The sequence below is a fragment of the Lithobates pipiens genome, unplaced genomic scaffold, assembly GCF_037356315.1.
Source record: "Lithobates pipiens isolate NorthernLeopardFrog02 unplaced genomic scaffold, aLitPip1_a1.2 Scaffold_28, whole genome shotgun sequence".
NCBI classification, from domain to species: domain Eukaryota; kingdom Metazoa; phylum Chordata; class Amphibia; order Anura; family Ranidae; genus Lithobates; species Lithobates pipiens.
In genome coordinates, this window is record NW_027507789.1 from 33190283 (window position 1) to 33207535 (window position 17253).

The 17253-nt window shown below is 41.5% G+C and overlaps 1 protein-coding gene across 1 annotated transcript in view; it reads right to left on the bottom strand.

Annotated features, from left to right (window-relative positions):
* TGM2 (transglutaminase 2) overlaps window positions 1–17253 on the bottom strand; it is a 113831-nt gene that overhangs the window by 69440 nt on the left and 27138 nt on the right. The window contains exon 3 of the mRNA XM_077459047.1: window positions 5699–5941. Coding sequence (XP_077315173.1) covers window positions 5699–5941 — 243 coding nt within the window. The remainder of the gene's footprint in view (window positions 1–5698; window positions 5942–17253) is intronic.

The window sequence follows — 17253 nt, forward strand, 5'->3', positions numbered from 1 at the left end:
AACTTGGCTCATGCAGTAAAAAATATGGAGGTTTTGGAGACACACGGGTCCCCTTTTTCTTTGGTCTGTCACGTAGTCTCTGAATTGTTGGTGTTTTTTCACGGCATGCGCTATGTTTTATTCCTAGTATCATATTAAAATTTTGAGATCTACTTCTCTTTGGCCGCGTACACACGGGCGGATTGTCTGTCCAACTTAGTCTGCTGAACCGCGTTTCAGCGGACAATCCGCTCGTGTGTGGGCTTCAGCGGACTTTTTCAGCGGACTGTCTGACGAACAAAGTCTTACGGAATTTCCGAAATTTTGTCCGTTCAAACTTGGTTTTGTCCGTCCAAACTTGGTTTCAGCAGACCGTCCGCTCGTGTGTAGGCAAGTTGGACGAACTAAGTATGGCGCATGCTCAGAAAGGATTTACACGGCCGAAGGTTGCATTGCAGTGTATAGGACGTCGTTTTTCTAGTCCCGTCGTACGTGCTGTACACGTCATCGCGCACGCTTTCAGCGGACTGTCTGCTCATCGTGTGTGGTCAAGTCCGTTCATGCAAATTTTGAACGGACTGTCTGTCGGATTGTCTGACGAACTTAGTTGGCCAGACAATCCGCCCGTGTGTACGCGGCCTTAGTGTCCTGGCCATTTTTATCTGAGGTTTCTTTTTTCCCCATCCAATTTTGACAATTTCTCTTAATTCCCTTTTCCCAGAGACAAGATAGGAAGAGGAAATCCCTTAAAAACAAGGAGATATCAGATTTCTCCATTGGAAGATTTTTCCTTACATTCTGTTCCTGCGACAACCCAACTTTCTGTCCTAGAGACAATGATCTCCAGAACCAGTAGAGAGGGTCAATCTCCCCAACAAGGCCACAAACAGCAACAAAAATTTGAAAGAGGTTCTAGGACTTCCACATACACTAACGGTAAACCTGTCAAAAACTTGAATAAACCAAACTGGGCATATGATGAAAATGCATAAGCCAAGGTTGGGTCTTTCCTGCAAACATCAAGCTTGTTCCTTCTGCTTTTGTCCTTTCCAAGTCTCCCTAATGACCGAGATGGGTAGCTTCACAGACCAATAAGTAGGTTCACAAGGCAGGACCAAGTTTGAATTTGACATTTGCAACATCAGCTGTTCATAACTCTGGATCAATTAAAGGAGAAGTACGGCCAAAGCTTGTTTGGCTGTACTTCTCCTGTGGATCACAGGAGTGCATTTTGTTCTGCACTCCTGTGACCCGTTCTCAGCAGACAGGGGGCTGAAGCCTGGTCCAGGGTCAGGAAAGATCCCACCCATATGGGATCCATCCAGATGCCTGGACTGGCTAGTAATAATGGTTGGACTCATGAGCTATGGCATGTTATTGCCATCATCCCGTAAATAGTAGATATAATTAAATGACACCTCAAATTTATTTGGGATTTTTAAGGCAATATAGAAAAAAATATATTATACTAAAATGTATATGAAAAAATATATAAATTTTTATTACAACTATCAAACAACATTACAATACCACAAAAATCCATAAAATGACAGTGTTGTGCTAACATATGTATATGGCATAGAATATTACTACATGCGTACACACTATACAGCAAAACAAGCAGCTCTTTTCCTACGCGTTTCGAAAAATATGTATTAATAATTTCTTCTTCAGGGAAGCCACTGTCTGTAAGCACACAACAAACAATCAATATTACAAAAAAATCACATATATACAAATGAACATAATATATTAAAACCCAATACTTGAATACTCACATGCTGATTTTTTTATGCCAAAATAGGCATTTTCTCTTGTTTTGGCGACTGTCCCAAAGACGGAAAAACAAGCCAAGAGAAGAGAGGATAGAACCAAAAAAGTGAAGATGGTAAGGATGGTAAGGATCTGTTACAGTATCACCGCATTCAAAACCCTGGAGTTGAAATAAACTCAACAAAGGATGGGAATAAAAGGTTCCTTTACATAAATGTCCGATGGCCCATCAGATAGGAAAATGTTATGTTGTATGAGCCTCAGTCTTGTCTAGGAAACCTAAAACAAAGAGAACCAAGGAATATTTTAGTCTAATCCCTATCGTTACACTTGTCATAAAAAGGGGGTTCCTAAAACGTAGCTTACCGCTATATCGAGGTTCAACGTTTCCCAATCTTTTTACCAATATCACCGAATCTGGAGAATCCAAGGGACATAAGAAAAATTCCCAACTGCTTAGGGCTTCTGGCGTCTGCCTTAAATAGCCCTTATTGAGTAGATTGGCGCCAAAAAGTTCCCCCAATGGAAATGGAGACTCCTCCCATCTATCCAGCAACTCATTTCTAATAGGAGGTTCTTTAATGAACTCCTCCTCATTTATAATAGCATCTTTTTTCATTGGAGATCGCACTTGGTAATTACTCCAAGTATGAAGTCCCTTATTGGTCAAATAGCGGCGTTTTGCCGCTATTTGTCGCACTTCCGGTGCGTCATCTTCCGCCAGAACCGGAAGTGACGTCATTTTCACCCGGAACCGGAAATGACGTCATTTTCTGGAACCGGGCGTGACGCTTTTTTTAGACTTCCAGAGGTGACATCCTCTCTCCACTGAACAATAACTGTATACGATAACCACACGTGATTTCAAACACACGGGAGGAAACAAATAATAAATAATGGATCGCTGAATCTGTTGCAATCCGCTTCAAAGGGCTTATCTCAATCGACTCTTATTGATGGGCATGTGGAAATTAATCCACAAAGGTGACCAAAAATCCACAGATGAACACCAATTGAATTTGTCCCCTGCGATATGTCAATAAGGCAAGAACTAAAGCCACCGACACAGAAATAAATTAGGTAAACACCCGACCGCCACATAAAGTGGCCGTCGGGGGTAAAGCCAATGCCCACGTAGGTGGCAAAAAAGAGGGGAGCAGAAAAAGGGTTAAATATAACCCCAACAACAACCCCCTCCCAATAAAGCCACACGGGTGGGCTTACCTGTGCCGGGAACGCGTTGACCACAGATCCCATCAAACCTATTGTAAATCGCACTTATGAACATGTGTTAGAGACATCAAGTATTGTTCACATAGAAAAAATTATATACAAAAAAACAACTATATTTATTTTTTATTTATAAGTTTGAAGGAGAGAAAAAAAAAAAAAAACCTTCAAACTTATAAAAAATAAATATAGTTGTATTTTTGTACATAATTTTTTCTATGTGAACAATACTTGATGTCTCTAACACATGTTCATAAGTGCGATTTACAATAGGTTTGATGGGATCTGTGGTCACCGCGTTCCCGGCACAGGTAAGCCCACCCGTGTGGCTTTATTGGGAGGGGGTTGTTGTTGGGGTTATATTTAACCCTTTTTCTGCTCCCCTCTTTTTTGCCACCTACGTGGGCATTGGCTTTACCCCCCGACGGCCACTTTATGCCCTTTGAAGCGGATTGCAACAGATTCAGCGATCCATTATTTATTATTTGTTTCCTCCCGTGTGTTTGAAATCACGTGTGGTTATTGTATACAGTTATTGTTCAGTGGAGAGAGGATGTCACCTCTGGAAGTCTAAAAAAAGCGGCACGTCCGGTTCCGGAAAATGACGTCATTTCCGGTTCCGGGTGAAAATGACGTCACTTCCGGTTCCGGTGGAAGATGACGCACCGGAAGTGCGACAAAACGCCGCTATTTGACCAATAAGGGACTTCATACTTGGAGTAATTGCCAATTGCGATCTCCAATGAAAAAAGATGCTATTATAAACGAGGAGGAGTTCATTAAAGAACCTCCTATTAGAAATGAGTTGCTGGATAGATGGGAGGAGTCTCCATTTCCATTGGGGGAACTTTTTGGCGCCAATCTACTCAATAAGGGCTATTTAAGGCAGACGCCAGAAGCCCTAAGCAGGTGGGAATTTTTCTTATGTCCCTTGGATTCTCCAGATTCGGTGATGTTGGTAAAAAGATTGGGAAACGTTGAACCTCGATATGGCGGTAAGCTACGTTTTAGGAACCCCCTTTTTATGACAAGTGTAACGATAGGGATTAGACTAAAATATTCCTTGGTTCTCTTTGTTTTAGGTTTCCTAGACAAGACTGAGGCTCATACAACATAACATTTTCCTATCTGATGGGCCATCGGACATTTATGTAAAGGAACCTTTTATTCCCATCCTTTGTTGAGTTTATTTCAACTCCAGGGTTTTGAATGCGGTGATACTGTAACAGATCCTTACCATCTTCACTTTTTTGGTTCTATCCTCTCTTCTCTTGGCTTGTTTTTCCGTCTTTGGGACAGTCGCCAAAACAAGAGAAAATGCCTATTTTGGCATAAAAAATCAGCATGTGAGTATTCAAGTATTGGGTTTTAATATATTATGTTCATTTGTATATATGTGATTTTTTTGTAATATTGATTGTTTGTTGTGTGCTTACAGACAGTGGCTTCCCTGAAGAAGAAATTATTAATACATATTTTTCAAAACGCGTAGGAAAAGAGCTGCTTGTTTTGCTGTATAGAGTGTACGCATGTAGTAATATTCTATGCCATATACATATGTTAGCACAACACTGTCATTTTATGGATTTTTGTGGTATTGTAATGTTGTTTGATAGTTGTAATAAAAATGTATATATTTTTTCATATACATTTTAGTATAATCTATTTTTTTCTATATTGCCTTAAAAATCCCAAATAAATTTGAGGTGTCATTTAATTGGATGCCTGGACTGGCATCTGGCTCAGCCTGATCCAGCCACTCCCGTCCCTGCCACAGCCCAGCTCTAGTGAGTGCAGAGGGGGTAGAGAGCCAGTGCTCTGCTCCCGGAGCATTGAGAACCGAGGGATCATCGGTCTTAGAGCTGGTGGAGGACCAATGCTGCATCCAGTAAGTATGAATCTTAAACCCCCCCCAAAATTCCAGTTTTTACTAAGGGCAACCTGTGGTTTTGTTTTTGTTCATTGTTTTTGCTCAGCTTACCCCAGGTTTGTGATATGTTTACTTTAAAGTATCTGTAAACCTTAGACATGAAATATGAACAAAACATATCTTTCTATAGTGTGTCTCAATTAAGAACACTAAGTGCCTTTCTGTCTGCTGCTTTGTTGCTCTGCTATCAGCATGAATCACTTCTAACAAGTTCTCCTGACACCAAGAGAAAAAAGGCGACAGGGGAGGGAGCTCCAGTTCATTGAAAGCTTCAGCTTTGATCCTGTGTGCTGTGCGTCTCCGAGCTCTTCTCACTGAGCTCTGCAGTGTGTAATTTCAGCTCTGCCCCTTTTTTTTATCTTGGCTCAGACAAGCTTTATAAATTCTGCACTTTGAACAGATGTAGGAAAAAGACTAGACATGCGCGCTGCCAAAAAATTTGTTCGTTTTCATTTCCTTCGTTTTTTTGTTTTTTTTTCAATTTTAAGGTCATTCGTTATGATCACAATTCATAAATTTGCAAATTCATAAATTTGAATGAAAATCCGAAAATTCTAAATAACTATTAAATTATAGGTATTGAAATTCGTAAAAAAAAAAATACATATTAAAAAAAAAAAATAATTGCCATTTGTATGAGCGGAACTCCACTTTAATGCTCTAACCTCAAAAGTCAATTTCCCATTTTGATGGATTTTTATTTGTGCATGATGAAACCTTGGTATATACTGTAAAATATATCGCCCAAAAGTTTCCTGCTTGTCAGTTGGAACTTAATTCACTTACCTGGGCACCATGGATTAAAAATAAGATTGAATTCCCCAACAATGCAGGAATTCTCCTCAGTTCCGTTAGAGGTCTCCAAAGTGAAGCTGTAGTGTCCAATGCGGGCATCAGGTGGGGCGCGGATGGAAAGAACAAGGGAGTCTCCCTCACTGCTGACCACTGCAGCACTCCATACTCCATCCTCCAGAGCATCTGAAACCTTGAAGTGAGCTTCCGTGCCAGATTCCTCGGATGGTTGGGGCCCTAGGGAACAGAAAACCTTAATAAGTAAGCAAAAGGGTATTTAAAGAGGTAAAGAGAAATTTCCAAGCCACAAGTAAAAGTGAGATACTCAAGCTGGCCATGGGCTGAACGAAAAAAAAAATCTAACAGGTTACTCCATACAGCTCGGATAGACAAACCTTGGACAGAGGCTATTGTATGTTAAATACAGTGGTTGCAGCCAAACAGTGCCTGCAGCTGATTGGCTGCAGATGCTGTTCGGCCAAGAATAACCCGCCTAGGTCCCTCAATTTTGAATAATGAGCAATAGGGTACCAACAGGGTCACCCGCTGCTCTTGTAGAACGGCCCCCTAGAGGACTGCTTAAAATTACCTGCTCATCTGCACGGCCATGACCTGGTGAACCTTCCTGTGTATATACCTTGTATCAATGTGTTTTTTTTGGGGGACAATTGCCTCTAGGTCTCTCAAAACTAATTGTTTAAAGACCTGTGATGGTTAGTCATGGGGGGAGGGGGGTTGACTAAAGATGTATTTTTGAAGCCACTATTAACTCCTAAGGTAACGTTCTCCATCCGTCTTACTACATGAGCTTAGTTGCCCAAAAAAAGACTATTTCATGTTTATCTTGCATACAGTTTTTTGAATATCAATATAAACATTACATTTTTTTTTTTTTGTGGAATGTTTCAGACCAGTATTTAGGATATTTATTTCTTTATATATGTTAGTGTGATGTTGGTAAGGTTATAAAATCCTATTAGTCTGCCTCCCTTCTTTTTCTCTTGGACTTTTCGTTCTGCCCTTCACCCTGTGATGTATTTATGTCCCTTTGTTCCTCTACCTGTGGTGTTTATGGTTTCTCTGTCTCCGGAGGGCACCACCATCCCTGTTCTCTAGGACGTTGGAAGGAACGAGGGGGGCTACCCATCCACCGGGCGTCATTCTCTCGGATTCCCTCTCCCTCCTCTCCCTAAAAAAGACCTTGGAGGTGTGTAGGGATAAGGAGACGGTGGGTTATAAACTTCTCTTTGGTCATACAGGGGTTCAAAATGGTTGGCTAAAGGGAGAGGTGGTGGTCCCGCATACCTGTTGTCAGTTTATGGGTACTGGTTATAGTAAATAGTATTATTACTCACTTCCCTCTGTGCACCCTTTTTACTTCCCCCTTCCCCTATTGTGGTTTCTTGGGGTGCCCTGACCTCGTGGTTTATTGTTAGTCCTAGTATATGGCCTGGAAGGAGGTTGTCCTATGGTATTATTCCCCCCTTTAGGTCAGATATTACTCACGGGTGCTTCCCCCATCGGCTGCACTTGTATGTCCATATGATCTGTAACCGGAATAGAATTCTGCCATAGGTAAATTGTATGATTTTTTAAAGTCCTCAATGTCCCTACGGAATTTTTTTGATTTCTTTTTTTGTGTATCACGATCAATTTTTTCGAATCTTAGTGATTTCTTTATTAAATTCTATCACTTGGGATGTAGTTTTCATGGGATCTAATTGGATCTGAAATTCTGTTATCTTATCCTCCAGTAATCCAATTTTCCTTTTCGTATTAAGTACAAGTTCTTGGAGCTTTAATCCCACCCACCCCATTAAAAAAAAAAAAAAATCAGGCCACTCAGATTGGGATTCGGGGTCGTCTAATGCCACGTACACACGACCGGACTTTCCGGCAGAGAAGGTCCGACGGAATCATTCCGTCGGATATTACGATCGTGTGTGGGCTTCATCTGACTTTTTTCTTCAAAAATTCAGACGGACCTAGAAATAGAACATGTTTCAAATCTGTCCGATGAAATGAACAGAAAACCGTTCGTCTGTATGCTGGTCCGTCGGACCAATTACAACGCAAGGGCAGCTATTGGCTACTGGCTATTGAACTTCCTTTTCTAGTCCCGTCGTACGTCATCACATTCAAAACTAACGGACTTTGGTCCGTTCGTGTGTGGGCAAGTCCGTTCAGTCGGAACTCCGTCGGGAAGACCGTCGGATCTTTTCTGCCGGAAAGTCCGGTTGTGTGTGTGTACGCAACATAACCCATCATGGAGGCTGACTTTCAATCTAAGGCTGCGCATAATAATTTTTTTTTTGCATATATTCCACCAAGTTTTCACCTGTTTTTCCAGTACATTACCAAGAGATAGTAATGAACTTGTGACATCCGTGTTGTCTTTTATACCCCCCTTAGTAGAGAGCAAAGATTTCAAATTTAATTTAGATTGTTTAAAAATTGTAAAGCATCCATAGCTGCCAGAAAATACATGAAATAACAAAATGCCAAGTGAAGTAAAGAGGGTTACTAATCCGGCGCTTCAGTGTATATGAGGGTAAATTACTCTTTATTAAATTAGCAAAGATTTGCAGAAATTGGCAAAAATTTTGCGGCCACTATATTAATATAATACATCATAATCTATAAGCCATAATATTCATTTCGAAAAAAGTCCTTAAGGCAAAGCAGCGCTTTTAAATGATCAATTGTACACCATTAGGTAACAGTATAATGCAAAGCACCCAGTGAGACAAATACAATTGTAGTACTCTGCATGGTAGGCCGTGACCGCTCTCTCCCAGTTGTACAGAGAGGTCCGTCTTGCATCAGTCCCGGGAGGAAGAGAGCTCCACGCGGGCTTTTGCTTCTTTTATAGCTACTCCCAGCAATTTCCAATGGCAGCAAAGATCCCTGGGATATGTAGTCCTGGCACATACTCGCGCAAAGCAATTATCTGATGGGAGAACTATACATCCCACAATCCTTTTGCTTGGCACACAAATATGATGTCACCTGATACACTGATCACTAGACCATTCTTTAAGAATCTGGAAGGTATGGTGCTTTATGATTGTAGTCCATATTGCTACACTCAAATTTTGGCAGTGTCATCAGAAACTGGACTAGATCAGTGTACTTTAGGCTATCAGTGTAGCCATGGGTGGGTGCAAACAGTGTGCAGGTGTACTATCAGATAGTGTCCCCCATCGGATAGTGTCCGCTGTGTACTGAGCATGCACAGTACACAGGACACACAGATTCCGAAAATAGCCGAAGATGAACGGCGCCTGCGCCGTGAGTCCAGGTTCTAGCCCCATCATCCAGTGGACATAGAGTTAGAATAAAAGGAGCTGAGTGCAGCGAGGCCAAGCCCGAAGCGTGGCGAGCGAAGCGAGCCCGCGAGGGGCCCTCTAATATGTGCAGCCCTATGTCCACTTGGATGATGAGGCTAGCACCTTGACTCACGGCGCAGGCGCCGTTCATCTTCGGAGATTTTCCCAATCTCCTTCTGCTCCGTACTGCGCAAGCCCACGTTCTAGATGGCCGGATGCTATATGGCAGAACACCGGCTGTGCCTGGGCACATCCTAATCACCTAGTGTGCATTAGCATTATTGCTCTGTATAGCCTCAGGGAGATGGGAAATCTCCCTCACTGACTCTGCTTACGCACTTCTTTCACTGTGCTGCAGGAAGTTCAGTGTGCCAGGGCTATATACACTATATTACCAAAGGTATTGGGATGCCTGCCTTTACACATTAATGTTTATGTGCATGTAAAGGCATCCCAATACTTTTGGTAATATAGTGTATATATACACGACACACACATGCATGTGTGTTTTGAGTTTTGGGGTGCACACCCTAATGCAATAGTCTGTGAACACCTATGAGTGTAGCATAATGCTATACAGTAAACACTATCTATGCTTAGGTGATAAAGTTGATTCAATTCACCTTACTCTAAATTCAGCGTCTTTGGAAAATCAGCACACACCGATACATGAGACCCAGTAGGAGGATGGTAGGAATGTGCCTGTTCAAGTCACTGTACATTATAAAATCATATCTGCTTCTGCATAGCACCAGAGACCTGCAAACCTTCAAAGCATGATTTACTTTGACTGTTGGCTTTGAAAAATGCTTTAGGCACCAGCATTATTTAAATTGGGTTATCTGTATATGAGACAGCAAGGAGGATGTTCTAGCATCAACAGCAGGTGTGTTCCAGGATCATCAGATCAAAGAGTTGGATGGAGTGGTGCAATACAGCAAGGTCTGGATGAAAATCAGACTTACTCAGCCCACCTTTGTACATTTCAAGGTTTGCAATTTTAATTTTGAGTAGAGTTTTCCATAAATAAGGAAGCAATAGTGTTTTTTTCAGCAAACGCGCAGAATATTTATCTACAGGTATTCATTGATGGTTCTGTCATTTTTACACTCTTGCTTTTACATTTACCCTTGATTGTATTTGATACATAGCTTCCTCTCTAATCTGGAAATAAGGTAGTGCTGTGAGAATCAGTGCAGAACAACTGCAGATATTACAGGAACAGCCACATAAATGGAGCAAAGCAGTGGCGGTGTGTCCATAAAGTGCATAGATAGATAGATTCATGGTCGCCGCTGACACCCCCTATTCAGGTGTACGGCCCCTTTTCGGGCACCTGAATTACAGCAGTGGGGGTGTTTTTTGGAAGCACCTGATTAGAGCCATAAGCTCTAATTGGCGCCCAAAAAGTGAACAACGGGCACAGTGCTGTGCGTTCACTGTTCACTCAGCTGTGTGTTAGCAAAGCAAAGGAATTTGCTTTGCTAACACTGAACCGCCAATCAGGTGCTCGGGTCTGTTACCTGATTGGACGCTTGATAGAGAGGACGGAAGAAGACATTGAGGAGTGTGCAGGACACCGCCGCTAACCTGCTGCGAGACAGGTAAGTGCCAGGCGATGCACACTGGCAGAATTTGATGGGGCACAGTAGCGACAATTGATGGGCACACTGGCAGCATTTGATGGGGCACAGTAGCGGCAATTGATGGGCACACTGACAGCATTTTTTGGGGCACAGTAGCAGTAATTGATGGGCACAGTGGCTGTGTTTGATGGGCACAGTGGCTGTGTTTGATGGGCACAGTGGCTGTGTTTGATGGGGATTTTTTTTCAGTTTGTTTGTGTCCCCACAAAAATTTTGAGCACCAGGCACCACTGGAGCAAATTAAGAAGTGGGGGTCAAGCATACCCTTGTTTATTTTAAAAGCTCATCATTGAAGAATGGAAAAATCCTTCTTTGCAATGGGGCTGCCTCCAATTTGCAAGGGTTGAATGCTTGTTCTAGGGTACCAGAAAAAGCAGTTTTACTTACCTGCTACCCTGTTTCCCAGGCAGCTGGCATTCAAATCTTCCTCCCTATGCTCCAGCTTGTGGAATGTCCTTCTGGTGTCCTCACGATCAGTGCAAGACTGCAGGCTCTGTATTATACTTGATGAGGTCAAAAGATCCACAACCGCAGGAGCATGGGGAAAAAAGGCTGAAGACTGGACTAAAAGTGCAGAGGGAGCCCCGAAAGTGAATTGGGCAATAAAAATGTATTTTTCCCATACTCTAGACCTAAATACACATTTAAGGCTTGCAGTGCAGGGGTAGAGGGATGCCGTCCTTGCCGGGATAAGATCGTAATTATTGTTAGCAGCTATAGCAGCCTCTAGCAATAATCGTAAAAGGATCTGGCAGGCTGGTTGTACCCAAGTTGATCGACTGATCAACTTGGTACATTCAGCCTGCCAATTAACGGTGCAAAACAGCATATAGCTGGCCTTAGAACAACAAATTGTTAAGCTAGTCATAGATGGATAGAATTTTGAACAAAAATTGTTAGGAAAAGTCTTAAGAAAATTTGTATGAAAATTCTCAAGACATTCAAATGTTGTTCCAAAGATTTTGTTTGCTTCTTAACATTTGATTTTTGAATGAATGGACCAAATGAAAACCACATACATTGTTGGAAATGAATTTGTTAGAGAAAATGTTTCCATCCCGCTCCTAATTTTCTCATCACTGAGAACGTAAATTTTACCCACTAGTGATTAGAAAAAAAGAACCATTGTTTTTAGAACATTCTTTTACTACGAATTTTTTTAAATTCTACCAGTGGCCAGCTTAAGATAAGTGGATGAAATTTTCGACTTCAAAGTTCCCCAACTCCCACAAAAGCACTATAGCTGAGCTTTGAACTAGTGTAAAATGTCACCATATTGCTCACTACCACGTTTCCACCTATCTGCACAACTGGTCACCCTAAGCCGTTCCTTATTGCTGCCTAATGCCGCATACACGCGATCAGAAATTTGGCCAGCAAAAGACTGATGAGAGCCTTTGGTCGGAAAATGCGATCGTGTGTATGCAAATTTTGGCCAGCAAAAGATTGAGAGCATGTTCTCAATTTTTCGGTCAGAGAAAGTTCCTGTCTGAAAATCCGTTCGTGTGGATGCAATTCCGACAAGCAAAAGCTCACGCACGCTCAGATTCAACTATGAGACGGAAGCCATTGGCTACTAGCTATTGATCTTCCTTTTTCTAGTCCTGTCATACGTGTTGTATGTCACCGCGTTCTTGACGGTTGGAATTTGGTATGACCGTGCATATGCAAGACAGCTTGAGTGAAATCCCGTCGGAATTCCATCGGCAAAACCATCAGAGTTTTTTCCGACCAAAATTTCCGATCTTGTGTACATGGCATAACAAGTTGAAGCTCTATAACGTTAGAGTTCTCTATTGACAAGAAAAGTGAGTTCTCTAGTACATAAAATATTGTGCTTCTACCTAACCCCCAGAAAGTTATGAAAACTTTATTCAATGGGTAAAGAGACAGCAACAAATAAACCCCCTTTTTCCGTAGAATTTGGGATGGAGTTAGAACCCATATAAAGCTTCTTGCTGTTGTGTATTTTTGCCTTCAAGGTGCTGGTCCCCCTTTTTCCATGATCTCTGGTCCTGCCCCAAGATACAATCTTTCTGGACACAAATATATAGCTTTATGGAAACTGCCTTGGGCCTTCCCAAATTAAATTGTTCAAAGGCAAGTCCTTTGGGGCTGAAGGCGGATCTTCCCTTTAACACTCATACCAAAAAAGTGTTAAAGGCATTATATTTTAATACCAAAACAACATCCCAATCACTTGGAAGAGGCCTCTTCCTCCTACCTTGAGTGGAAAAAGATACTCAATTCTGTGGTCCCCTTGACTACTAGGGTGTCCCAAAAAGTTTTGACAAGATCTGTATGTACTGTCACCAAAATAACAATGCACAATGTTTTTGGTGTAGTGGTGCCTTACTTGAGCCGGCCAGGTTTAGATGCCAGCCATAGACATGGGATAGCTGTGACCCCCATCCAGTTTCTTAGAGGCAGCTGTGTTTGTGGGCACTCTACAATACTTTAGATATCCCTTTGGTGACTGATCTCAGAATTATGCTTTGAATATCTGAATGATGCATAAACAAGAGCGTCTGGCAGAAATGACAATGCATGTTTATGTTAAAATAAATTACAGAATTTCTTTACAATGGTCAGGTCTGTCATCCACCATCTCGTGTGTATGCTACCTCCTACTGTAGCACATACTGTAATTCCAGGATGTTTAAAGAAGATCTAATGATCATGGTATATTTTTAGAATGAGAAAATATTGAAATCCCTAAACACAAGCAATTGAAAACTTTAATCTACATTCCTTTGAATGTTATTTCCCAAGACAGTTGCCCAACACACACTATCAGTCTCACCCATGGCATCATTGGCAGAAATGAAAATAAAAAGAAACCATTCTGCATGTTATAGTATTAGATATTAAAAGCATGAAATATTGTGAGTCACAGGTGGTGGGCTGCAGGGTGTTTAAGAAATTGCAGTAATTAGTTTTGTAGGATGTGTAAGGCAATTAAGAAATGGAACGCTATAACATTCATTTTCTTGCTGTTACACAAATAAACAAATGAGCATCAATGATATGTGTAATCAGCATGTTCAAATTATCAATTATAATTTGCAGGCCCTCAGGGCTAGCTGAGGAGTGTAATATCAGGGCTCAACTTGACTTTCTTTATTTTACAAGTGGTCAAATCTGTTAAACATTTGCCAATTTGAAGCCAGTATTAGTAGCGGCAAATTTCATAGTAGATGAGCACCATTAAAGTGTACATAAAGTCTAAAAACAAACTTCTCTTTGCTCCCTATTGGTCTCTTAAGCATACCATTGAAAGTGTTTTGTTAACATCCCCATGAAAATTGATTTTAAATAGAGCTCTGGCCCAAAATGTTACCTGCCATGGTAAACACATAAATGTAGGGGATACATATAGAAAAATGGGCTGCCCTCCCATCAACAACGTAATTCTTCCCTCTTTTTATATACTGAGAAAAAAAAATCTAGGGTTCACCACTTCCTGTAGTGATATGGCAATTCTTCAATCACATTTTAAACTATGTTATCAGCCCTGCCTAAATCTTCTGGGTTGCCTTATTTAAGGAGATAAGATGAAGGAAAGGTGTTCAGTAGACCTAACACACTTTCTTACTAGGTTACATAGATACATAGTTAGTAAGGTTGAATAAAGACACCAGTCCAACCAGTTCAACCTAAGTGAGAGTCTACAATTGTCCCTATCCTTGTACATTGCACACTCACATCGGTCCCTACCCTCAAGGAGCCCACGATCCAAGGTCCCCATTCATACACAAGGGTCAATTTTGGACAGAAGCCAATTAACCTACAGGTTGACAATGCTTATCCTATAGCAGCAATTCCCAACTTGGGTTCCATGGAACCCTATGGTTCCTCCAGATGTTGTCAGGGGTACATTGAGCTGTGACTGACTGACCACCCATTTGATGGTGCCTTCATAGTTCTGGGGCCAGTGTCATATGGTAGAGTCAATAGCATGACACAAATGGCCTTTTTTGCTATCTGCAAGGTTGGAATTTTGACCACTATTGTAAAGGAGGCCTTCTTCCTATTTTCCCACTGGTCCCCCAACTAATTGGTTTTAGAAAGGTTTTCACAAGACCTAAAAATTATTTTGAGGGTTCCTTAGGGGTAAAAAGTTTGAGGAAGACTATTCTATAGACACAGCTTAGTGAATGTTGTCAGCCTTGTACAGGAAGTAGGATTACTGTGTAGATCACTAGCACTAGGTAAAAATAAAGAATTCAAAAACTTGAAAAAAGATTAAATGCATTGGATTGCAATGAATGCAGCCACCACATCGAAGGTAAGCTGCAGTATACTTACAACAATTTACAAAGCCATACACCTCTTAGCCCCCAGCTACATCACTAGTCTCAAAATACCAACCTAATCGTTCTATGTTGCTGTCAAGACTGCCTGCTCTCTAGTTCCCTCGTCACCTCCTCCCACGCTCGCCTCCAGGACTTTTCCAGAGCCTCTCCAATCCTATGGAATTCCCTACCCCAATCTGTCAGATTATCTAATAATCTATTAGCTTTTAGATAATCCCTGAAAACCCTCCTCTTCAGAAGCCTATCCTATGCACACCTAACAACTGTATTTTAATTTTCACAAATAGCTCACCCCCCACAGGTGTTACCTTTTGTTTCACTTGACCCTCCCTTCTACATTGTAAACTTTAAGCCCTTGTACACGCGGTCGGACATTCCGAAACTGTTGCTTACACACGGTCGGAAAAAAAGTTGTCGGAAAATACGATCGTTCAGAACGTGATGACGTTATTTCGTTACGACGGGACTACGTTCAGGCTAGTAGCCAATAGCTTTGATGTAGGAATTTGATCTGAGCATGCGTGGCACTTTGTCCGATCGGAATTCTCTACACATGATCGGAGTATGTCCGATCGGAGCATTTTGTCGGAAAATTTTACCAATAAGTTGGAAAACTTGGTCCGTCGGATACTCCGACGGAAACACTCCGATGGAGACTACACACAGTCAGAATATCCGACAAAACGGTCCGATCGGACACATTCTGTCGGAATCTCCGACCATGTGTACAAGGGCTAACGAGCAGGGCCCTCTGATTCCTCCTGTATTGAATTGTATTGCAACTGTACTGTCTGCCTTCATATTGTAAAGCGCTGCTTTACTATATAAATCTATATAAATCCTGTAAAATTAATAATAATAATAATATGTGAGGAACCCACAGTCATCAGATAAGCTCTCAATCCTGAAAATATGCCAAGATTATCGAAAGCTATTTAATGGGCTACATAAAAAACATTCTATTCCCTATAGCCTCAGTGCCAAAACATCTTTAGACATTACAAATCTGCTCGAACACAAAAATTACATTTGATGCCTAAAAAAATAAAGTCTGTGGGAGATAAGATTTGATAGATAGTGTAGGAATAACAGAATTATGCCCCGTACACACGATCGGACTTTCCGACAACAAAACCGTGGATTTTTGTCCGAAGGGTGTTGGCTCCAACTTGTCTTGCATACACATACGACGGCTGATAAAAAGGAAGTTCAATAGTGATGCGTGATTCCGAGCATGCGTGTCTGTACTTTGGACTTTTGCTCGACGGGCTAGTGTACACACAATCGGAAAAATCAAAACATTTGTTGGTGGAAAATTTGAGAGCATGCTAGCCAACATTTGTTGGTGGAAAACGTCCAACAACAAATGTTCAATGGGGCATACACAGGGTCTGACTTTCCGCCAACAAGCTCACATCCTACATTTGTTGTCAGGAAATCCGATCGTGTGTACGGGGCATAATAGTTTTGTTGAATGCAGATATACACTGGAGATCAAAATTAGAGAACAACCTATAATCTCCTAAATTTCAAGGTCAATGTTTATTCCTATTTGAAATGATCTAAACAGCAGTTTTGTTAAGCATATTTCATGAGTTACATATATTTTAAATCACAGAATAATAAACTTCAATGAGATTTGAAAAAGAACATTGATGAAAATTAGAGAACACTTTCAGATACCTCCCAGTCATTGGTGTTAATCTGGCACCTTGTGCTAATTTCTTTAGTTATCTGACAGACCCTATTTTACTGGCAACCTAACTTTACAGTTTTCATAGTTTCATAGATAGTAAGGTTGAATAAAGACACCAGTCCATCCAGTTCAACCTGAGTGAGTGTCTACAATTGTCCCTGTACATTGCACACTCACATTGGTCCCTACCCTCAAGGAGCCCACAATCCAAGGTCCCCATTCATATACTAGGGCCAATTTTGGACAGAAGCCAATTAACCTACCTGCATGTCTTTGGATTGTGGGAGGCAACCCACACAGGGACAGGGAGAACATGCAAACTCCAGGCAGGTAGTGTCACGGTTGGGATTTGAACCAGTGACCCTTCTTACTGCTAGGCGAGAGTGCTACCCACTACACCACTGTTGCATCTTTACAACATCACAGACTCATTCAAGTCCCCCAAGAAGGCTGGTCATCCACGAAAGACAACTACAAGAGAGGACAGGATAATGCGTATAATCTCAATGGGCAATGGGTTCAACACCGCAGCTGCAATTGCTCGCGAGTTCAGCGCTAAACC